Source organism: Adiantum capillus-veneris, chromosome 17 (genome assembly GCF_014529385.1).
Source record: "Adiantum capillus-veneris isolate H3 chromosome 17, ASM1452938v2, whole genome shotgun sequence".
Lineage (NCBI taxonomy): Eukaryota > Viridiplantae > Streptophyta > Polypodiopsida > Polypodiales > Pteridaceae > Adiantum > Adiantum capillus-veneris.
The window spans coordinates 73,830,301-73,853,644 of record NC_140947.1 but is presented as its reverse complement, the minus strand read 5'-3'; the positions used below and the strand labels follow the sequence as shown (position 1 = coordinate 73,853,644).

General features: G+C 42.9%; 2 protein-coding genes across 2 annotated transcripts; both read right to left on the bottom strand.

Moving 5' to 3' along the window:
• Positions 1-1,065: 1,065 nt before the first annotated feature.
• Positions 1,066-15,333, bottom strand: LOC147437479 (pentatricopeptide repeat-containing protein At2g27610-like). The gene is made up of 4 exons (XM_086486566.1): positions 14,940-15,333; positions 14,432-14,765; positions 9,530-10,544; positions 1,066-5,824 (listed from the first exon to the last, which is right to left on the bottom strand). Exons 1-4 carry the CDS (start codon positions 15,331-15,333, stop codon positions 2,663-2,665), a joined length of 4,905 nt encoding a protein of 1,634 aa, XP_086342692.1. The 3' UTR covers positions 1,066-2,662.
• A 5,644-nt stretch (positions 15,334-20,977) lies between these two features.
• Positions 20,978-21,912, bottom strand: LOC147437478 (pentatricopeptide repeat-containing protein At3g24000, mitochondrial-like). The gene has a single exon (XM_086486565.1). It carries the CDS (start codon positions 21,881-21,883, stop codon positions 20,978-20,980), a length of 906 nt encoding a protein of 301 aa, XP_086342691.1. The 5' UTR covers positions 21,884-21,912.
• Between the last annotated feature and the right edge of the window lie 1,432 nt (positions 21,913-23,344).

Below are 23,344 nucleotides of genomic sequence, written 5' to 3'. Positions count from 1 at the left end.
TATGTCAAGTGTCTCATCGCAGTGAGCTCACCTCACCTAGAAATTTCAATGTGGGCAAAAACTGCCAAAACGAGTAGCTAGCATGCACCTCCATCACAAATGTGTCAAGAGGTCATGACAAGTTAAAAAATCATGTTCATCATGAAATTGAGCTGCAGGAAAATTTTCCATAAATTTAGGGACTTTTTCCAGCTCATTTGGGTTTTTAATGTTGAAAAACGATTATTTTTTAATCAAAATGGTTTGAAAGTAGTCCAAAATGGCTAGTTTTAATGGGAAACGACACATCCGCAATTTAGCCATGGACAAGCAAGGGGAGTGCTTCTATGCATCAAGAAACATAGAAGGTGGCATAAAAGTTGAATTTTACATAATGTACGTGCCACACCACGACATTCAACCCCTCTCAACCTGCACATCCTCCGACATGTGCCACTATAAGATTTTTAAAAGCATCAAAACTCAACGTCAGGTATTTCATCTTCACTTTCATCCTCACTTTGTGAACAATCAGATACATCTCTTTCTTGAGTTGTTTGTGTATCAAATGAGTCCGCATCTCCTCTTCTTTCAAACAACTTAATTCTTTTACCCGCTATGGGAATCCTCACTTCTGTCCCATCAAGCTCACACAAAGTGTAAGTTGCATTCCCATGCACATGGTTGACAACATATGGTCCATACCACCGTTTTGCAAGTTTCTTATTGTAAAGTGTTGGTTATCAACATACACCAACACCCAATCACCCTCTTTAATAGGCTTGGGTCTAAGCTTGTGTCGCTTATCAAACCTATCTTTATTTTTCAGCCTTGCGTCTTTCAATCTATATTTTGCATGCTCAATATCTTCAGGCCTTCTTTCCAATTGCCTTATGCGCAATGCAAGGTCTTCCCTACTCATTTCATCATCCCATGGCAATGCATTCCATGTAGATAAGTGGCTTTTCGACACTTATAGCAACACCCACTTTGATGTATGCAACAGCCATATGGACCCCTGCTTTGATAGCCACAAGGTGGACACAAATAGAGAGACCATAGATCATGATGTTGTCAGGCTCGATCTGCAGCAAACCCTCAATGCCACATGATATTATTATATCAAAGCTAGCTACACCATCAATGTGAGTAGAGGCTCTCTTCCAGAAGTGTGCCTCATTCAGCGTATGAGAGAGCTACCCCATGATAGACTTACATGTAGAGCTTTAGACAGCTGGCACAGGGAGGAGAGAGCAGATCATGGTATGCCCAGGTGACAGTGGTTTAGCACACATCAGCTGGACATAGAGCAGCTGCTGCACTTTCAGTATAATCCTGACTTTCCCATCATCCACACCTCTCACAGCGAGAGGAATCCAATCCTCCGACAGGACCTTTGGCAGCTATATATCAGGAGACATGGGTCACACCTAGACAGCCTCTTTTTCCCAAAGATGTTGTGCTACAGAGACCACTTCCTGACCTTTACAGAGGCTAGCTTCATATATAAAGGCTAGGATACATGGATACATATTTGCCACACGGGGCAACTGGGTAGCTCAAAGCGTCATCACACATATTAGAGATTGAGGCAAGCAAGGCAGCACACATGTTCATAGACCAGCCCGGGCTGTTTTCTACTAGAGATATAGAGGCACAAAGTGACACTCCTCCAGGTGCCCACCACTACCATGATTTTTTCCTGAGGGCTACTCCCACACCCTCTCCTCTCACTCAGACAGAGACCATACGATCTGGTAGTCGTCCATGGGCGCTTGGACACGGAGCTACCATAGTACATGAGAGACAGATCACAGTGATCCGACAACAACATCAGCTGGCTCAGTGGAGAGGATTACGCAGGTCTTATCGGATCCGTCAACTTTACTTTCAGGGCCCTTCACCCCCTACCCCCCATGTCTTATATCCTACGCTCTCATTTTGGTACCAGATGGAGCCAGTTAGATGCCTGCATTTCATGCTTGTATATCCCTGAGCACATAGTTCTCACATCCATAGACTTCGTGCTCCATCCCCTCCCAAATACACACATGTACCACCACCACACACATCAGTCTACACAGTCACACCTTTTTTTTATGCACCTTTATCCTTATTTCTAAATGACCAAAGGAACATAATATGTACTTCGATACATCTCGATACACCAGCTTCCGCCTCTAGAAGTCCATTGACAAAGATTCTCTATAATCTACAAATATTTATACTCCTTTAGTAGGCCTTCATTATTTAAGAATCATTATTCCAATGCACAATCAACTGCAGCTTCTGTTTTTGCGCGTTCTCAAAACATAACATTGCCCTTTCATTAGGGCAATGCCAAAAAAGACAACCTTAAATTTGGCACATGAAGTTCATTATTTAAGAATCATTATTCCAACGCACAATCAACTGCAGCTTCTGTTTTTGCGCGTTCTCAAAACATAACATTGCCCTTTCATTAGGGCAATGCCAAAAAAGACAACCTTAAATTTGGCACATCAAGTCACATAACATCATTGACATGTTGTACTGATGAGAAATGCACTTTTACCAAAACCTTCTCATTTCCCATCCAGGAGACGTGAATAGAAGAAAGCAAATCTAGCAATTATAACCATACAACAAGCATCCATATTAGCGTTTTAGCATAAAATTTGTCCTCATCATTCTGGAACATTCATTAATGATAATCACCACAAGAACACTTCCCACTTTCGAAGATGTGAAGGCGGGCTGCATCTTTGACCATTATTTTACGCTTCTCTATTTTTGATATGAGTGAGGTAGCATCATGGCAATCCCCACATACCCGCATATTCTTTGTGACACGTATATCTGTTCCTTGAGGCGTATTGATGATTGCACAAGCAATGGCCAACTTTTCACTGTGCTGGCAAAGCAAAAGCGTTTTGGAATCAGCAGAGAGGTTTTGTGAGACCCAGTGCAGACTTGGGGAATATCCTTGTTGCGACAATTTAAGTTCGAGGTCTTGCAACTTCGCATAAATTTCTCTGCTTTGTGGATGCTTGGAATCGCCAACAACAAATTTATGAACATTTCCACTCACATCAATCCAGCAGGTACATCCTGGCTGCTTCCAAGCAGCATTTTTTATTCTCATGCATTCAATGTTCTCTGCCTCCTCCTGCATGCCAGCAGCTGCATATATATTACTCATTAAGACATATGCTGCCGCATTACATCGGTCTAGTTGTACAAGGCGCTCAAAAGAAAACAATGCAAGCTTCACATTTCCCCATTTGCGACAAGCACCTAGAAGAGCAGACCAAACTGAAGGATGATCTGACGATGGCATCATCCTAATTACTCTCATTGCTTTGTCAAATAGCTTTGCACGTCCAAAAAGATCAACCATACAAGTGTGGTGTTCTACGTTTGGTGCAATGCCATGTTTTGTCCTCATGTTATCAAAACACATCTGGCCCTCATCCACTAGACCTGAGTGACTACATGCATTGAGCACATTAACAAAAGTGATTGCATCCGGGGAGATGCCCTCCTGTTGCATCCATTGAAAACAGTCCAGAGCTTCCTTGGCCAACCCTTGCTGAGCATACCCTCCTATGAGTGCAGTCCAGGAGACTACATTTGGTGAGAAACCCATGCTGCGCATGAGCTGAAAACAGTGACGAGCTTCTTGGCCTTGCCCATATTGGGCATAACCTGCAATCAATGCATTCCAAGAGATCACATCCCGCACTGGAAGAGTATCAAAAACCATTTGCGCTTTCAAAAGTACACCACATTTGGCATACATGTCAATCAAAGCATTGCCGAGCATGATGGTGTTTTTCAACAGCCCCTGACTAACAATCTCATCATGAATTTTCTTCCCTACGTCAACGTCTTGTGTGATGCCACATGCCTTCAAAATACAAGCGTACGTGATTGCAGTTGGAGCGAATCCCTCACTTCGCATTCGCTGAAAACAGCCAAGAGCTTCCTGGCCCTGTCCTTGTTGGGCATATCCTGCAATTAATGCATTCCATGAGATCACATCTCGCACAGGAAGTGTATCAAAGGCTATTTGTGCTTTCAAAAGGGCACCACATTTGGCGTACATGTCTACCAAAGCATTTCCAAGCACGACATTCTCTTTCAACAAACCCTGACTAACAATCTCCTTATGAATTTCTTTGCCCATTTCAACGTCTTGCATAATGCCACATGCCTTCAAGATGGAAGAATAGGTGAAGGCACTTGGGGAGAGGCCCTTGCTTTGCATCCGATAGAAACAACCTAGAGCTTCTTCGACTTGTCCATGTTGGACATACCCTGTTATAAGTGTAGTCCAAGCGATTGCATCCGAGACAAGAAACTCGTCGACAAGTTGGTGTGCTTTGACAAGTGCACCGCACTTGGCATACATGTCAACCAAAGCGGTGCCAAGCACAATGTCTTTTTTCAACAAACCCTGATTAACAATCTCATCATGAATTTGTTTGCCCACATCAACATCTTGCATGATGCCACATGCCTTCAAAACATAAGCATAGGTCAAAGCATCTGGAGAGATATTCAGGCTCTGCATTCGCTGAAAACAGCCCAAAGCTTCTTGGCCCTGACCTTGTTGAATGTATCCTCCAATCAAGGCATTCCAGCACACTGCATCCCGAATAGGAAGCCCATCAAAAACACTTTGTGCTTTCAAAAGTACACCACATTTCGCATACATGTCAACCAACGCTCCGCCAAGAACCACATTTTTTTTTAATAGCCCCTGGCTGATAATCTCATCATGAATTTGCTGGCCCGTGTCAATGTCTTGTGTAATACCACATGCCTTCAAAACACAAGCATAGGTGATTGAATTCGGACGGAAGTCTTGCCTTTGCATTTGCTGAAAATAGCCTAGCGCTTCCCGGCCTTGCCCTTTTTGGGCATATCCTGCGATCAATACATTCCAAGAGATCACATCTCGCACAAGAAGCCCATCAAAAACTTTTTGTGCTTTCAAAAGTACACCACATTTGGCATACATATCAACCAAAACATTGCCAAGCACAACGTTGTTTCTCAACAACCCTTGACTAACAATCTCATCATGGATTTGCTCTCCCATGTCAACGTCTTGCATGATGCCACATGCCTTCAAAACGCAAGCATATGTAATTGCACTTGGAGAAAATCCCTCGCTCCGCATCCGTTGAAAACAGCCCAGAGCTTCTTGGCCCCGGCCTTGTTGGGCATATCCAGCTATCAATGCATTCCAAGAGACCGCATCTCGCACAAGAAGCGCATCAAAAACCTTTAGTGCTTTCAAAAGTACACCACATTTGGCATACATATCGACCAACACATTGCCCAACACGACGTTGTTTTTCAATAGTCCTCGACTAACAATCTCATCATGAATTTGTTCGCCCATGTTAATATCTTGCATAATGCCACATGCCTTCAAGATTGACGAATAAGTAAAGGCATTTGGAGAGAGGCCCTCCCTTTGCATCCGGTAAAAACAACCTACAGCTTCTTTGCCGTGCCCATGCTGGACATACCCTGCAATAAGCGCAGACCAAGAGACCGCATCCCGTGCAGGGAGCTCGTCTATCACTTGTTGTGCTCTGACAAGTGCACCACACTTCGCATACATACTAACCAACGTGCTCCGTAAGTATGCGTCCGTTTCTAGCAACCCACTAGCGCGAATATCAGCGTGTATCCTACTGCCTTCATACAAATCCTTCTTCTTGGCACAGGCTTTTAGTGAGGTCACGAGAGAGAGCCTCATTTCTTTTTCTAAAGGAATGCAGCTACTCTGTGAACGCGAAACCTGCTTCACTACCACCGAAGTTTGAGCGCCATCTTTTCTAAAACCAAAATGTTAGAGGTTTTTGGACAAAAGTTGCTTTAAACTACACTATAGTCCTTTAAAATTTGTAGGTTTTTGGCCTTGCCCCAGAGGGTAAGGCCTAACATCTTCAAAAGGCCAAAGTGACCTATGAGACAAAAGAGTTTACAAATGGTGAATCTGATACAATGTCTATGTAAAAGATCGAAAAACTGAAAACTCAAAAACTGAGACTGAATTGAGCTAAAGTGAAATAAAACGAAATGAAATGTTGAGATGTTGGACTCAACATCCTATCCTATGATATCCAACATCGGTCTTTGCGCAGCTCATGAATGTCCTCCTCAATGAGTACTCTGATTGGGCGTCTCCTATGTTGTGCCAGAATAGTTCGGACCCTCTGATGCAGCTTCCACCAATGTCTCGATGACCCTCGCAATCGTGGGCGTCCTTGATCTCCTACGCTCAGTGGCCGTGTCAGCCAGTGTACCTCTGGTACAGGTGGACTCTGAAGTCTGTTGTGATGCCTGCTGATCTGAATGTCGGAAATGTAGTCTGAAAAATTTAGTGATCTCCCTCTGTGAGTGTCTCCTACTTTCTGGTCTCCTCAAGAGGCTCTCCCTATGTCTGCGAACTCCAATAAAAATAGCTCAAGGCATCTCTGAGCTTGATATCTGATAACTTTGGCCAATGTTCCAAAACCCTCTTTGAATAGGCAATGAAAATGGCCTTGTATCTCATAGTAGAGAGAGAGCTGCTCCTGCCATCCATACCTGTGCAAAAAGGGATGCAACCATCAAGAAGGCCACAACCCATAATTGAGGATAACACCCTCTTGCTGCGAGGAGGTGTTAAAATTAGAGAGAAGAGCATCCCGTTGCCCCGATACAAATTAAGAGCATGCCACATCTCTCGATAGTTGCAACTTGCAGCATGCGATACCAATAATTAAGCGCACATTTGCAAAGACAGGTGATTGATTTTTGTGTGTGTGTGTGTGTGTGTGTGAGAGAGAGAGAGAGAGAGAGAGAGAGAGAGAGAGAGAGAGAGAGAGGAGCATAATTAACCAAGCTCTAATGCACATGTAAGGCACAATGACAAAGAAGAAGAAGAAGAAGAAAGTGAAGCGCCTTGTATCGAAGAGAATCTCAAGATATTGAAGATTCTCTATCTCTTGCAAAGAAGAGCCACTTCTTTCAGAGGCAACGCGAGCTAATTTCGCTACTATATTGTGCCTGGACTTCCATAGGAGAAAGCCCTTGCTGCTTCTCTATCTGCTAGTTGCTGTTGTTGCTTATCACCCTGGTCTTGCTGGCGTTCACACTGTTTGCACTGCAAGTGACCACTCAGAATAGCTTGGGTGGCGGCTCGCCTTCACAAGTCCATCAGTATAGAGTTTTTTTGCCTAGCTACTGCGGAAAAGAGGCCCCCCCTCACTAGACCTCCATCCCCTCCCTCGTGAAGCGTGGTCACATGTGTCGGGACCTTGACAAATACACCACTCAAGATGATGAGCACCTTAAGGTCCCACTGCTTCAACTCTACGTAGCACTACGCTCATGTGTGTGCGCTTGAAGCAACGCTAATAGCTAGTGAATAGTTGTTGGCCCTCTAAGCTAGCACCCAAGCTGTCGTTGCATCCAACAATATCCACTTGGTTTAGAAATTCCACACATGGAAACATGAAAATGTACATTTATTTGAAGCCATTAAGTCAAAAACACTACAAGAGGTACTTCACACTAGCGCCGCACAAAAGTGAAAATCCACGGCGTCGCTATGAGAGCCGCTATTTTCTTTGTTGCATAGCGACACCCATAGCGACGCACATAGCGACGCTGACAGTGGTAAAAAATAAATCGAGAGAGCCAAAAACTCAGATCTCAGATATGAGTTTCGACGCTCCAGCAAAAGAGGTAAACCTGCACTCTTGCTCTCTCTCTCTTTCTTCTCCACACACATACACACACACACACACACACACACACACACACACACACACACACACACACAAGGAGAGGAATGAGAGCCATGTATGCTCCTTCCCTCTCCTCTCTCTCATGTTCCCTTCCCCTCTTTCTCTCTCTCTCTCTCTCCCTCTCTCTCTCTCTCTCTCTCTCTTTCTCACTCACACACACACACACACACACACACACACATTGTGTCTTTGAGAGAGAGAGAGAGAGAGAGAGAGAGAGAGAGAGGGGAGAAAACAAAGAGAAAGAGAAAGAGGGGGAGAGAGAAAGGAAAAAAAAACAAAGAGAGAGAGGGGGGGAGAAGACGAAAAGAGAGAGATAAGGGAATAAAACACAGAGAGAGAGAGAGAGAGAGAGAGAGAGAGAGAGAGAGAGAGAGAAAGATAGATAGATAAAAAAAGTAAAGAAAATATGAAATAAAATGTCATATTAAGCTTTAGGGTTAGGTTAGTTAAAATTACATTAAAATTAGGTTAGATTAAGATCTAAGATTAAATCAGATCACATTTAACTTATATTTAAAATTTATGCTAAATCTAAAATTAGGTTAGACTTAAGATTATGTTAAGATTTAAATTAAATTTAAAATTAGGTTAGATTATATTTAGGTTTATGTTAGATTTAGGTTTATGTTGAGTATAAGATTAGGTTAGATTTAAAATTAGAGCAAAATTTAAGATTAGCTAGGTTATATTACATTTAGGTTTAGGATTTAAGATTGATTTAGATTTAGGTTTATGTTGAGTTTAAGATTAGATTAAATTTAGATTTAAGATTAAGGCAAGATTTAAGATTAGATTAGATTTAGATTTAAGTTAGATTACATTTAGGTTTAGGTTACATTTAAGATTAGATTAGATTTAGGTTTATGTTGAGTTTATTATTAGATTAGATCAAGATTTATGTTAGATTTAAGATTAGATTAGATTTAGTTAGATTTTAGAGCATGTCAATGAAAGCTTTGCCCAAAGAGCAAACACTAGGTACACAACAATATGTATATTCCCATCAGAATCTGACACACATGTTAACTCACCCACTAACCATGTTCAATTAGCTCAAAATCACCATATGTTCAATTATGTTAGATTTAAGATTAGATTTTGGAATTAGTTTTTATATTAAAGTCTACCTTCGAGATTACGAAAAAAAATTAGAGTTAGGCGAATGGTGATCCCTCTTTCCTCTCTACGGATGCGACCTTAAGTTGGAAAGCTTTCAATGGCATGATACTCAGATTGGAAGCCAGCATGTAGTGTGCTAAGTAATCCCTCGAACAAGGATCTGCTGTGAAGAGATGTTAAGATGCTGTGAATTGCTACAGCTAGAGAAGAGACAAAGGGGTTTTGTCCACTACATGCACTATCATGTAAACGTGGGTGTCTAGATTTCTCGTACCCACAAATATAGGCATTGACCAATAAAGACTAGATTATAACCCGCTGGTTCTGATCTCAGTGCACCTCTAGACCGAGGTGTGCGGGGATCGGACATGACTAGAGAATGTGAGGTAGTTTACAGTGTGAACAAAGAGAGAGAGAGAGAGACAGAAAGAGAGAGAGAGGGGGAGAGAGAGAGGGAGAGATAAAAGACGGAGGACGCCAATAGAAGATTAAATTTATGTCCAAATTATAAGGTTTTTACATTCATTATGAGTAGTGATGAGGATGTGGAGCCGTCCAACCAAAACACCTATCTTTCAGCAAGGATCTTATGTCCTTGTATTCAATGCAAGCATGTTGTGCGACGGACAAGACACATTTCGTTGCAGCACATTCGAACGGAAGTCTTGCCTTTGCCTTTGATGAAAATAGCCTAGCGCTTCCCGGCCTTGCCCTTTTTGGGCATATCCTGCGATCAATACATTCCAAGAGATCAAATCTCGCACAAGAAGCCCATCAAAAACTTTTTGTGCTTTCAAAAGTACACCACATTTGGCATACATATCAACCAAAACATTGCCAAGCACAACGTTGTTTCTCAACAACCCTTGACTAACAATCTCATCATGGATTTGCCCTCCCATGTCAACGTCTTGCATGATGCCACATGCCTTCAAAACGCAAGCATATGTAATTGCACTTGGAGAAAATCCGTCGCTCCGCATTCGTTGAAAATAGCCCAGAGCTTCTTGGCCCCGGCCTTGTTGGGCATATCCAGCTATCAACGCATTCCAAGAGACCGCATCTCTCACAAGAAGCGCATCAAAAACCTTTTGTGCTTTCAAAAGTACACCACATTTGGCATACATATCGACCAACACATTGCCGAACACGACGTTGTTTTTCAATAGTCCTCGACTAACAATCTCATCATGAATTTGTTTGCCCATGTTAATATCTTGCATAATGCCACATGCCTTCAAGATTGACGAATAAGTAAAGGCATTTGGAGAGAGGCCCTCCCTTTGCATCCGGTAAAAACAACCTACAGCTTCTTTGCCGTGCCCATGCTGGACATACCCTGCAATAAGCGCAGACCAAGAGACCGCATCCCGTGCAGGGAGCTCATTTATCACTTGTTGTGCTCTGACAAGTGCACCACACTTCGCATACATACTAACCAACGTGCTCCGTAAGTATGCGTCCGTTTCTAGCAACCCACTAGCACGAATATCAGCGTGTATCCTACTGCCTTCATACAAATCCTTCTTCTTGGCACAGGCTTTTAGTGAGGTCACGAGAGAGAGCCTCATTTCTTTTTCTAAAGGAATGCAGCTACTCTGTGAACGCGAAACCTGCTTCACTACCACCGAAGTTTGAGCGCCATCTTTTCTAAAACCAAAATATTAGAGGTTTTTGGACAAAAGTTGTTTTAAACTACACTATAGTCCTTTAAAATTTGTAGGTTTTTGGCCTTGCCCCAGAGGGTAAGGCCCAACATCTTCAAAAGGCCAAAGTGACCTATGAGACAAAAGAGTTTACAAATGGTGAATCTGATACAATGTCTATGTAAAAGATCGAAAAACTGAAAACTCAAAAATTGAGACTGAATTGAGCTAAAGTGAAATAAAACGAAATGAAATGGGATGAAATGAAATGTTGAAATGTTGGACTCAAGATCCTATCCTATGATATCCAACATCGGTCTTTGCGCAGCTCATGAATGTCCTCCTCAATGAGTACTCTGATTGGGTGTCTCCTATGTTGTACCAGAATAGTTCGGACCGTCTGATGCAGCTTCCACCAATGTCTCGATGACCCTCGCAATCATGGGCGTCCTTGATCTCCTAAGCTCAGTGGCCATGTCAGCCAGTGTACCTGTGGTACAGGTGGACTCTGAAGTCTGTTGTGATGCCTGCTCATCTGAATGTCGGAAATGTAGTCTGAAAAATTTAGTGATCTCCCTCTGTGAGTGTCTCCTACTTTCTGGTCTCCTCAAGAGGCTCTCCCTATGTCTGTGAACTCCAATAAAAATAGCTCAAGGCATCTCTGAGCTTGATATCTCATAACTTTGGCCAATGTTCCAAAACCCTCTTTGAATAGGCAATGGAAATGGCCTTGTATCTCATAGTAGAGAGAGAGCTGCTCCTGCCATCCATACCTGTGCAAAAAGGGATGCAACCATCAAGAAGGCCACAACCCATAATTGAGGAGAACACCCTCTTGCTGCGAGGAGGTGTTAAAATTAGAGAGAAGTGCATCCCGTTGCCCCGATACAAATTAAGAGCACGCCACATCTCTCGATAGTTGCAACTTGTAGCATGCGATACCAATAATTAAGCGCACATGATTTGCAAAGAGAGGTGATTGATTTGTGTGTGTGTGTGTGTGTGTGTGTGTGTGTGAGAGAGAGAGAGAGAGAGAGAGAGAGAGAGAGAGAGAGAGAGAGAGAGAGAGAGAGAGAGAGAGAGAGAGAGAGAGAGAGAGAGAGAGAGGATTCCCTCAAAAGAGGAGCGTAATTAACCAAGCTCTAATGCACATGTAAGGCACAATGACAAAGAAGAAGAAGAAGAAGAAAGTGGAGCGCCTTGTATCGAAGAGAATCTCGAGATATTGAAGATTCTCTATCTCTTGCAAAGAAGAGCCACTTGTTTCAGAGGCAACGCGAGCTAATTTCGCTACTATATTGTGCCTGGACTTCCATAGGAGAAAGCCGTTGCTGCTTCTCTATCTGCTAGTTGCTGTTGTTGCTTATCACCCTGGTCTTGCTGGCGTTCACACTGTTTGCACTGCAAGTGACCACTCAGAATAGCTTGGGTGGCGGCTCGCCTTCACAAGTCCATCAGTATAGAGTTTTTTTGCCTAGCTACTGCGGAAAAGAGGCCCCCCCTCACTAGACCTCCATCCCCTCCCTCATGAAGCGTGGTCACATGTGTCGGGACCTTGACAAATACACCACTCAAGATGATGAGCACCTTCAGGTCCCACTGCATCAACTCTACGTAGCACTACGCTCATGTGTGTGCGCTTGAAGCAACGCTAATAGCTAGTGAATAGTTGTTGGCCCTCTAAGCTAGCACCCAAGCTGTCGTTGCATCCAACAATATCCACTTGGTTTAGAAATTCCACACATGGAAACATGAAAATGTACATTTATTTGAAGCCATTAAGTCAAAAACACTACAAGAGGTACTTCACACTAGCGCCGCACAAAAGTGAAAATCCACGGTGTCGCTATGAGAGCCGGTATTCTCTTTGTTGCATAGCGACACCCATAGCGACGCACATAGCGATGCTGACAGTGGTAAAAAATAAATCGAGAGAGCCAAAAACTCAGATCTCAGATATGAGTTTCGACGCTCAAGCGAAAGTGGTAAACCTGCGCTCTTGCTCTCTCTCTCTTTCTTCTCCACACACATACACACACACACACACACACACACACACACACACACACACACACACACACACACACACAAGGAGAGGAAGGAGAGCCATGTATGCTCCTTCCCTCTCCTCTCTCTCATGTTCCCTTCTCCTCTTTGTCTCTCTCTCTCTCTCTCTCCCTCTCTCTCTCTCTCTCTCTCTCTCTCTTTCTCACTCACACACACACACACACACACACACACACACATTGTGTCTTTGAAAGAGAGAGAGAGAGAGAGAGAGATAGAGAGAGAGAGAGAGAGAGAGGGGAGAAAACAAAGAGAAAGAGAAAGAGGAGGAGAGAGAAAGGAAAAAAAAACAAAGAGAGAGAGAGGGGGAGAAGACGAAAAGAGAGAGGTAAGGGGATAAAACAGAGAGAGAGAGAGAGAGAGAGAGAGAGAAAGATAGATAGAGAAAAAAAATAAAGAAAATATGAAATAAAATGTCAAATTAAGCTTTAGGGTTAGGTTAGTTAAAATTATATTAAAATTAGGTTAGATTAAGATCTAAGATTAAATCAGATCACATTTAACTTATATTTAAAATTTATGCTAAATCTAAAATTAGGTTAGACTTAAGATTATGTTAAGATTTAAATTAAATTTAAAATTAGGTTAGATTATATTTAGGTTTATGTTAGATTTAGGTTTATGTTGAGTTTAAGATTAGGTTAGATTTAAAATTAGAGCAAGATTTAAGATTAGCTAAGCTATATTTAAGTTATATTACATTTAGGTTTAGGATTTAAGATTGATTTAGATTTAGGTTTATGTTGAATTTAAGATTAGATTAAATTTAGATTTAAGATTAAGGCAAGATTCAAGATTAGATTAGATTTAGATTTAAGTTAGATTACATTTAGGTTTATGTTACATTTAAGATTAGATTAGATTTAGGTTCATGTTGAGTTTAATATTAGATTAGATCAAGATTTATGTTAGATTTAAGATTAGATTAGATTTAGTTAGATTTTAGAGCATGTCAATGAAGGCTTTGCCCAAAGAGCAAACACTAGGTACACAACAATATGTATATTCCCATCAGAATCTGACACACCTGTTAACTCACCCACTAACCATGTTCAATTAGCTCAAAATCACCATATGTTCAATTATGTTAGATTTAAGATTAGATTTTGGAATTAGTTTTTATATTAAAGTCTACCTTCGAGATTACGAAAAGAAATTAGAGTTAGGCGAATGGTGATCCCTCTTTCCTCTCTACGGATGCGACCTTAAGTTGGAAAGCTTTCAATGGCATGATACTCAGATTGGAAGCCAACATGTAGTGTGCTAAGTAATCCCTCGAACAAGGATCTGCTGTGAAGAGATGTTAAGATGCTGTGAATTGCTACAGCTAGAGAAGAGGCAAAGGGGTTTTGTCCACTACATGCACTATCATGTAGACGTGGGTGTCTAGATTTCTTGTACCCACAAATATAGGCATTGACCAATAAAGACTAGATTATAACCCGGTGGTTCTGATCTCAGTGCACCTCTAGACCGAGGTGTGCGAGGATCGGACATTACTAGAGAATGTGAGGTAGTTTACGGTGTGAACAAAGAGAGAGAGAGAGAGAGAGAGAGAGAGAGAGAGAGAGAGAGAGAGAGAGAGAGAGAGAGAAAGGGAAAGAGAGAGGGAGAGATAAAAGACGGAGGATGCCAATAGAAGATTAAATTTATGTCCAAATTATAAGGTTTTTACATTCATTATGAGTAGTGATGAGGATGTGGAGCCGTCCAACCAAAACACCTATCTTTCAACAAGGATCTTATGTCCTTGTACTCAATGCAAGCATGTTGTGCGACAGACAAGACGCATTTCTTTGCAGCACGTTCGAACGGAAGTCTTACCTTTGCATTTGCTGAAAATAGCCTAGCGCTTCCCGGCCTTGCCATTTTTGGGCATATCCTGCGATCAATACATTCCAAGAGATCACATCTCGCACAAGAAGCCCATCAAAAAAAAATTGTGCTTTCAAAAGTACACCACATTTGGCATACATATCAACCAAAACATTGCCAAGCACAACGTTGTTTCTCAACAACCCTTGACTAACAATCGCATCATGGATTTGCTCTCCCATATCAACGTCTTGCATGATGCCACATGCCTTCAAAACGCAAGCATATGTAATTGCAGTTGGAGAAAATCCCTCGCTCCGCATCCGTTGAAAACAGCCCAAAGCTTCTTGGCCCCGGCCTTGTTGGGCATATCCAGCTATAAACGCATTCCAAGAGACCACATCTCGCACAAGAAGCGCATCAAAAACCTTTTGTGCTTTCAAAAGTACACCACATTTGGCATACATATCGACCAACACATTGCCCAACACGATGTTGTTTTTCAATAGTCCTCGACTAACAATCTCATCATGAATTTGTTCGCCCATGTTAATATCTTGCATAATGCCACATGCCTTCAAGATTGACGAATAAGTAAAGGCATTTGGAGAGAGGCCCTCCCTTTGCATCCGGTAAAAACAACCTACAGCTTCTTTGCCGTGCCCATGCTGGACATACCCTGCAATAAGCGCAGACCAAGAGACCGCATCCCGTGCAAGGAGCTCGTCTATCACTTGTTGTGCTCTGACAAGTGCACCACACTTTGCATACATACTAACCAACGTGCTCCGTAAGTATGCGTCCGTTTCTAGCAACCCACTAGCGCGAATATCAGCGTGTATCCTACTGCCTTCATACAAATCCTTCTTCTTGGCACAGGCTTTTAGTGAGGTCACGAGAGAGAGCCTCATTTCTTTTTCTAAAGAAATGCAGCTACTCTGTGAACGCGAAACCTGCTTCACTACCTCCGAAGTTTGATCACCATCTTTTCTAAAACCAAAATATTAGAGATTTTTGGACAAAAGTTGCTTTAAACTACACTATAGTCCTTTAAAATTTGTAGGTTTTTGGCCTTGCCCCAGAGGGTAAGGCCTAACATCTTCAAAAGGCCAAAGTGACCTATGAGACAAAAGAGTTTACAAATGGTGAATCTGATACAATGTCTATGTAAAAGATCGAAAAACTGAAAACTCAAAAACTGAGACTGAATTCAGCTAAAGTGAAATAAAACGAAATGAAATGGGATGAAATGAAATGTTGAGATGTTGGACTCAAGATCCTATCCTATGATATGCAACATCGGTCTTTGCGTAGCTCATGAATGTCCTCCTCAATGAGTACTCTGATTGGGCGTCTCCTATGTTGTGCCAGAATAGTTCGGACCCTCTGATGCAGCTTCCACCAATGTCTCGATGACCCTCGCAATCGTGGGCGTCCTTGATCTCCTAAGCTCAGTGGCCGTGTCAGCCAGTGTAGCTCTGGTACAGGTGGACTCTGAAGTCTATTGTGATGCCTGCTCATCTGAATGTCGGAAATGTAGTCTGAAAAATTTAGTGATCTCCCTCTGTGAGTGTCTCCTACTTTCTGGTCTCCTCAAGAGGCTCTCCCTATGTCTGCGAACTCCAATAAAAATAGCTCAAGGCATCTCTGAGCTTGATATCTCAGAACTTTCGCCAATGTTCCAAAACCCTCCTTGAATAGGCAATGGAAATGGCCTTGTATCTCATAGTAGAGAGAGAGCTGCTCCTGCCATCCATACCTGTGCAAAAATGGATGCAACCATCAAGAAGGCCACAACCCATAATTGAGGAGAACACCCTCTTGCTGAGAGGAGGTGTTAAAATTAGAGAGAAGAGCATCCCATTGCCCCGATACAAATTAAGAACACGCCACATCTCTCGATAGTCGCAACTTGCAGCATTGCGATAGCAATAATTAAGCGCACATTTGCAAAGGCATGTGAATGATGTGTGTGTGTGTGTGTGTGTGTGTGTGTGTGTGTGTGTGTGTGAGAGAGAGAGAGAGAGAGAGAGAGAGAGAGAGAGAGAGAGAGAGAGAGAGAGAGAGAGAGAGAGAGAGAGAGAGAGAGAGAGAGAGAGAGAGGATTCCCTCAAAAGAGGAGCGTAATTAACCAAGCTCTAATGCACATGTAAGGCACAATGACAAAGAAGAAGAAGAAGAAGAAAGTGGAGCGCCTTGTATCGAAGAGAATCTCGAGATATTGAAGATTCTCTATCTCTTGCAAAGAAGAGCCACTTGTTTCAGAGGCAACGCGAGCTAATTTCGCTACTATATTGTGCCTGGACTTCCATAGGAGAAAGCCGTTGCTGCTTCTCTATCTGCTAGTTGCTGTTGTTGCTTATCACCCTGGTCTTGCTGGTGTTCACACTGTTTGCACTGCAAGTGACCACTCAGAATAGCTTGGGTGGCGGCTCGCCTTCACAAGTCCATCAGTATAGAGTTTTTTTGCCTAGCTACTGCGGAAAAGAGGCCCCCCCTCACTAGACCTCCATCCCCTCCCTCATGAAGCATGGTCACATGTGTCGGGACCTTGACAAATACACCACTCAAGATGATGAGCACCTTCAGGTCCCACTGCATCAACTCTACGTAGCACTACGCTCATGTGTGTGCGCTTGAAGCAACGCTAATAGCTAGTGAATAGTTGTTGGCCCTCTAAGCTAGCACCCAAGCTGTCGTTGCATCCAACAATATCCACTTGGTTTAGAAATTCCACACATGGAAACATGAAAATGTACATTTATTTGAAGCCATTAAGTCAAAAACACTACAAGAGGTACTTCACACTAGCGCCGCACAAAAGTGAAAATCCACGGTGTCGCTATGAGAGCCGCTATTTTCTTTGTTGCATAGCGACACCCATAGCGACGCACATAGCGACGCTGACAGTGGTAAAAAATAAATCGAGAGCGCCAAAAACTCAGATCTTAGATATGAGTTTCGACGCTCAAGCGAAAGAGGTAAACGTGCGCTCTTGCTCTCTCTCTCTCTCTCTTTCTTCTCCACATACATACACACACACACACACACACACGGGGAGAGGAAGGAGAACCATGTATGCTCCTTCCCTCTCCTCTCTCTCATGTTCCCTTCCCCTCTCTCTCTCCCTCTCTCTCTCTCGCTCTCTCTCTCTCTTTCTCACTGACACACACACACACACACACATTGTGTCTTTGAAAGAGAGAGAGAGAGAGAGAGAGAGAGAGAGAGAGAGAGAGAGAGAGAGTACACACATGCATAAACAAAAAACACATACACACACACACACACACACATGCATAAACAAAGAATGCATATACACACACATTGAGAGAGAGAGAGAGAGAGAGAGAGAGAGAGAGAGAGTGAGAGAGAGAGAGAGAGAGAGAGAGAGAGAGAGAGAGAGAGAGAGAGTGAGAGAGAGAGAGAGAGAGAGAGAGAGAGAGATAGATAGATAGATAGATAGATAGATTGAATTATCGTCCACGGAGGTCAGATATGACCTATGGGACCAAAAAGGGGACATTACAACGGTTGCACATTAAGCGAAAGATGACGATACATATCAGTTAAGGACTGAGGGTCCGGTAGGAAGATGAGAGAAGAAAATAGAAACCTAGGGGGAGTCAGCTGTGGGGGGAGCCGGTTTGGGATTTCGAAACTCCTGGATGATGGCTTTGCCGCCTCGATAGACTGCCCATTTGCCTTGTTTGCGGGCTTCATGTACCTTCTTGAGCTCTTCACTTTTGTGTTTGAGTTGTAGCGGAGTTAGTTCTTCTGCAATCCAAAGCTTGGTATCTTTGAGAAGACGTGATTGTTGAAGAAGCTTGAGTCGACCCTCTCGGCTTTCGAATTCAAGGATGGCTTGTCCACTTGGTATTGGCTTGTTAGGGCCTCCCGACATGATGCACTCTATTGCATTGTAATCGAGCTTGATCGGTTGGAGAGTTTCGTTGAGGAAATTGATGCACGCCGAGAAGTCTTTCTCGGTCGTATCCCATGCTTGAGGTAGCCCACCAATGTGGACCTTGAGGGCATTGTCTTCTTGGAGTCGTCGTTCTCGAAGTTCTCCTGCCACGCATGTTTTCACCTTCGCAATTGTTGCCGAGTGTGTTTCGACGGCCTTCACTTCGACTTCTTTCACTTTGTTGGTGGCGAGCTCGACCATGGAGTCAAATCGTGCCTCGAGCTTGCAAAGGCGAGCTTTGAGGTCACGATTCTCTTCCATGACCCGGTCAAGGGTTGCTTGGAGGCGCTCGATTCGGTCAGATTTCTTCGGAGCTGCTAAAACGGCGGCAAAACTCGGCCGTGTTTTTGCGGGGGTCTTCGGGGTCGTCATGTCTGCAAGCACCGATTCACAGAGAGTCGAACCGGATTGTTGGGGTATTTCTGTGCAATGCAGCTCAAGGCTTGTGCGGAAAACTCCGTTTCACTGATTTTCTGTGTTAAAATGGTGAGATGCCTTGTGTGGAGATCTCCCTTCGTAGAGGGTCGTTACCACAGTTGAGTCGAAGCCGGTCGGGCATCAACACCCTTGGAGTCGAGGACAGGGTCGGCTTTAATCCGGTTTCGCTAATGTTAGGGTCGCTGTGTTAAAATGGTGAGATGCCTTGTGTGGGGATCTCCCTTCACAGAGATTCGTCACCACAGTTGAGTCGAAGCCGGCAACACATTTCTGCACAAAGCTGCCCGTGCCGCAGACCTCAAGCAGGTTCGAAAACCACCCTTGGGGTCGAGGATAGGGTCGGCTTTACTCCGGATTGGCAAGGTCGGCAGCAAGTCCTCGGCACAGTCGCCACTTAGGCAACTGCGGCAGAACGTCGACACCAGAGCAGGGCTGTGAGCTGGGAGAGGGAGGGCGAGGCTGATGAGTAACGCCCCCCCACAGGGCTGCCCTCGCCCAGGGGGAGACTGTGCAGGCAGCTGTGTTGAGAAGGGTGAGAGAGAGAGAGAGAGAGAGAGAGAGAGAGAGAGAGAGAGAGAGAGAGAGGGGGGAGAAAACAAAGAGAAAGAGAAAGAGGGGGAGAGAGAAAGGAAAAAAAAACAAAGAGAGAGAGAGGGGGAGAAGACGAAAAGAGAGAGGTAAGGGGATAAAACACACACACACAGAGAGAGAGAGAGAGAGAGAGAGAGAGAGAGAGAGAGAGAGAGAGAGAGAGAGAGAGAGAGAAGAGATAGATAGATAAAAAAAGTAAAGAAAATATGAAATAAAATGTGATATTAAGCTTTAGGGCTAGGTTAGTAAAAATTACATTAAAATTAGGTTAGATTAAGATCTAAGATTAAATCAGATCACATTTAACTTATATTTAAAATTTATGCTAAATCTAAAATTAGGTTAGACTTAAGATTATGTTAAGATTTAAATTAAATTTAAAATTAGGTTTATGTTAAATTTATGTTTATGTTGAGTTTAAGATTAGGTTAGATTTAAAATTAGAGTAAGATTTAAGATTAGCTAGGTTATATTTAAGTTATATTACATTTAGGTTTAGGATTTAAGATTGATTTAGATTTAGGTTTATGTTGAGTTTAAGATTAGATTGAATTTAGATTTAAGATTAAGGAAAGATTTAAGATTAGATTAGATTTAGATTTAAGTTAGATTACATTTAGGTTTAGGTTACATTTAAGATTAGATTAGATTTAGGTTTATGTTGAGTTTAATATTAGATTAGATCAAGATTTATGTTAGATTTAAGATTAGATTAGATTTAGTTAGATTTTAGAGCATGTCAATGAAGGCTTTGCCCAAAGAGCAAACACTAGGTACACAACAATATGTATATTCCCATCAGAATCTGACACACCTGTTAACTCACCCACTAACCATGTTCAATTAGCTCAAAATCACCATATGTTCAATTATGTTAGATTTAAGATTAGATTTTGGATTTAGTTTTTATATTAAAGTCTACCTTCGAGATTACGAAAAAAAATTAGAGTTAGGCGAATGGTGATCCCTCTTTCCTCTCTACGGATGCGACCTTAAGTTGGAAAGCTTTCAATAGCATGATACTCAGATTGGAAGCCAACATGTAGTGTGCTAAGTAATCCCTCGAACAAGGATCTGCTGTGAAGAGATGTTAAGATGGTGTGAATTGCTACAGCTAGAGAAGAGGCAAAGGGGTTTTGTCCACTACATGCACTATCATGTAGACGTGGGTGTCTAGATTTCTTGTACCCACAAATATAGGCATTGACCAATAAAGACTAGATTATAACCCGGTGGTTCTGATCTCAGTGCACCTCTAGACCGAGGTGTGCGAGGATCGGACATTACTAGAGAATGTGAGGTAGTTTACAGTGTGAACAAAGAGAGAGAGAGAGAGAGAGGGAGAGAGGGAGAGATAAAAGACGGAGGATGCCAATAGAAGATTAAATTTATGTCCAAATTATAAGGTTTTTACATTCATTATGAGTAGTGATGAGGATGTGGAGCCGTCCAACCAAAAGACCTATCTTTCAACAAGGATCTTATGTCCTTGTATTCAATGCAAGCATGTTGTGCGACAGACAAGACGCATTTCTTTGCAGCACGTTCGAACGGAAGTCTTACCTTTGCATTTGCTGAAAATAGCCTAGCGCTTCCCGGCCTTGCCCTTTTTGGGCATATCCTGCGATCAATACATTCCAAGAGATCACATCTCGCACAAGAAGCCCATCAAAAAAATTTTGTGCTTTCAAAAGTACACCACATTTGGCATACATATCAACCAAAACATTGCCAAGCACAACGTTGTTTCTCAGCAACCCTTGACTAACAATCTCATCATGGATTTGCTCTCCCATGTCAACGTCTTGCATGATGGCACATGCCTTCAAAACGCAAGCATATGTAATTGCACTTGGAGAAAATCCGTCGCTCCGCATCCGTTGAAAACAGCCCAAAGCTTCTTGGCCCCGGCCTTGTTGGGCATATCCAGCTATCAACACATTCCAAGAGACCGCATCTCGCACAAGAAGCGCATCAAAAACCTTTTGTGCTTTCAAAAGTACACCACATTTGGCATACATATCGACCAACACATTGCCGAACACGACGTTGTTTTTCAATAGTCCTCGACTAACAATCTCATCATGAATTTGTTCGCCCATGTTAATATCTTGCATAATGCCACATGCCTTCAAGATTGACGAATAAGTAAAGGCATTTGGAGAGAGGCCCTCCCTTTGCATCCGGTAAAAACAACCTACAGCTTCTTTGCCGTGCCCATGCTGGACATACCCTGCAATAAGCGCAGACCAAGAGACCGCATCCCGTGCAGGGAGCTCGTCTATCACTTGTTGTGCTCTGACAAGTGCACCACACTTTGCATACATACTAACCAACGTGCTCCGTAAGTATGCGTCCGTTTCTAGCAACCCACTAGCGCGAATATCAGCGTGTATCCTACTGCCTTCATACAAATCCTTCTTCTTGGCACAGGCTTTTAGTGAGGTCACGAGAGAGAGCCTCATTTCTTTTTCTAAAGGAATGCAGCTACTCTGTGAACAGGAAACTTGCTTCACTACCAGCAAAGTTTGAGCGCCATCTTTTCTAAAACCAAAATATTAGAGGTTTTTGGACAAAAGTTGATTTAAAATACACTATAGTCCTTTAAAATTTGTAGGTTTTTGGCCTTGCCCATGAGGGTAAGGCCTAACATCTTCAAAAGGCCAAAGTGACCTATGAGACAAAAGAGTTTACAAATGGTGAATCTGATACAATGTCTATGTAAAAGATCGAAAAACTGAAAACTCAAAAACTGAGACTGAATTGAGCTAAAGTGAAATAAAACGAAATGAAATGGGATGAAATGAAATGTTGAGATGTTGGACTCAAGATCCTATCCTATGATATCCAGCATCGGTCTTTGCGCAGCTCATGAATGTCCTCCTCAATGAGTACTCTGATTGGGCGTCTCCTATGTTGTGCCAGAATAGGTCGAACCCTATGATGCAGCTTCCACCAATGTCTCGATGACCCTCGCAATCGTGGGCTTGATCTCCTAAGCTCAGTGGCCCTGTCAGCCAGTGTACCTCTGGTACAGGTGGACTCTGAAGTCTGTTGTGATGCCTGCTCATCTGAATGTCAGAAATGTAGTCTGAAAAATTTAGTGATCTCCCTCTGTGAGTGTCTCCTACTTTGTGGTCTCCTCAAGAGGCTCTCCCTATGCTTGCGAACTCCAATAAAAATAGCTCAAGGCATCTCTGAGCTTGATATCTCATAACTTTGGCCAATGTTCCAAAACCCTCTTTGAATAGGCAATGGAAATGGCCTTGTATCTCATAGTAGAGAGAGAGCTGCTCCTGCCATCCATACCTGTGCAAGAAGGGATGCAACCATCAAGAAGGCCACAATCCATAATTGAGGAGAACACCCTCTTGCTGCGAGGAGGTGTTAAAATTAGAGAGAAGAGCATCCCGTTGCCTCGATACAAATTAGGAGCACGCCACATCTCTCGATAGTTGCAACTTGCAGCATTGCGATACCAATAATTAAGCGCACATTTGCAAAGGCAGGTGATTGATTTGTGTGTGTGTGTGTGTGTGTGTGTGTGAGAGAGAGAGAGAGAGAGAGAGAGAGAGAGAGAGAGAGAGAGGGTGCTCTCGTTTTGGTAGATGACGCACAATACAATATACCTTTCACACCTACGTTGGCTGTCATACTGATGTCACCCCAATCTATTGATGCTCCAATGTAGTGCCCTCAGTTGTGCTTCCGCGTTATCTTCCAACCGGGCATTCCTTGCAACCGGGCATAACCTCTTGTAGCAAACGACATTGCAGCCCCTTCTTGCCATATATAAGGCCACAAACAATATTGTTGATGTCGAAGCAGATGCAAGCATAGCCTCCCTTGCTGGTAATATGTGTGTGTATGTGTGTGTGTGTGAAGAAGCCCGCATGGCTACATCAAAAAGCTCCACATCGAGAGAG

Bases quoted from the DNA above. Each gene is read 5' to 3' on its own strand.
- LOC147437478 (XM_086486565.1), bottom strand. From the start codon at position 21,883: ATGAGGCTCTCTCTCGTGACCTCACTAAAAGCCTGTGCCAAGAAGAAG.
- LOC147437479 (XM_086486566.1), bottom strand. From the start codon at position 15,333: ATGAGGCTCTCTCTCGTGACCTCACTAAAAGCCTGTGCCAAGAAGAAG. The intron at 14,766-14,939 runs GTCGAGGACTAT...GGGGCCAAGAAG, and splicing joins AATTCATGATGAGATTGTTA to CTTTGGGCTGTTTTCAACGG. The intron at 5,825-9,529 runs GTGTCTTGTCCG...AACCTCTAACAT, and splicing joins CGAATGTGCTGCAACGAAAT to TTTGGTTTTAGAAAAGATGG.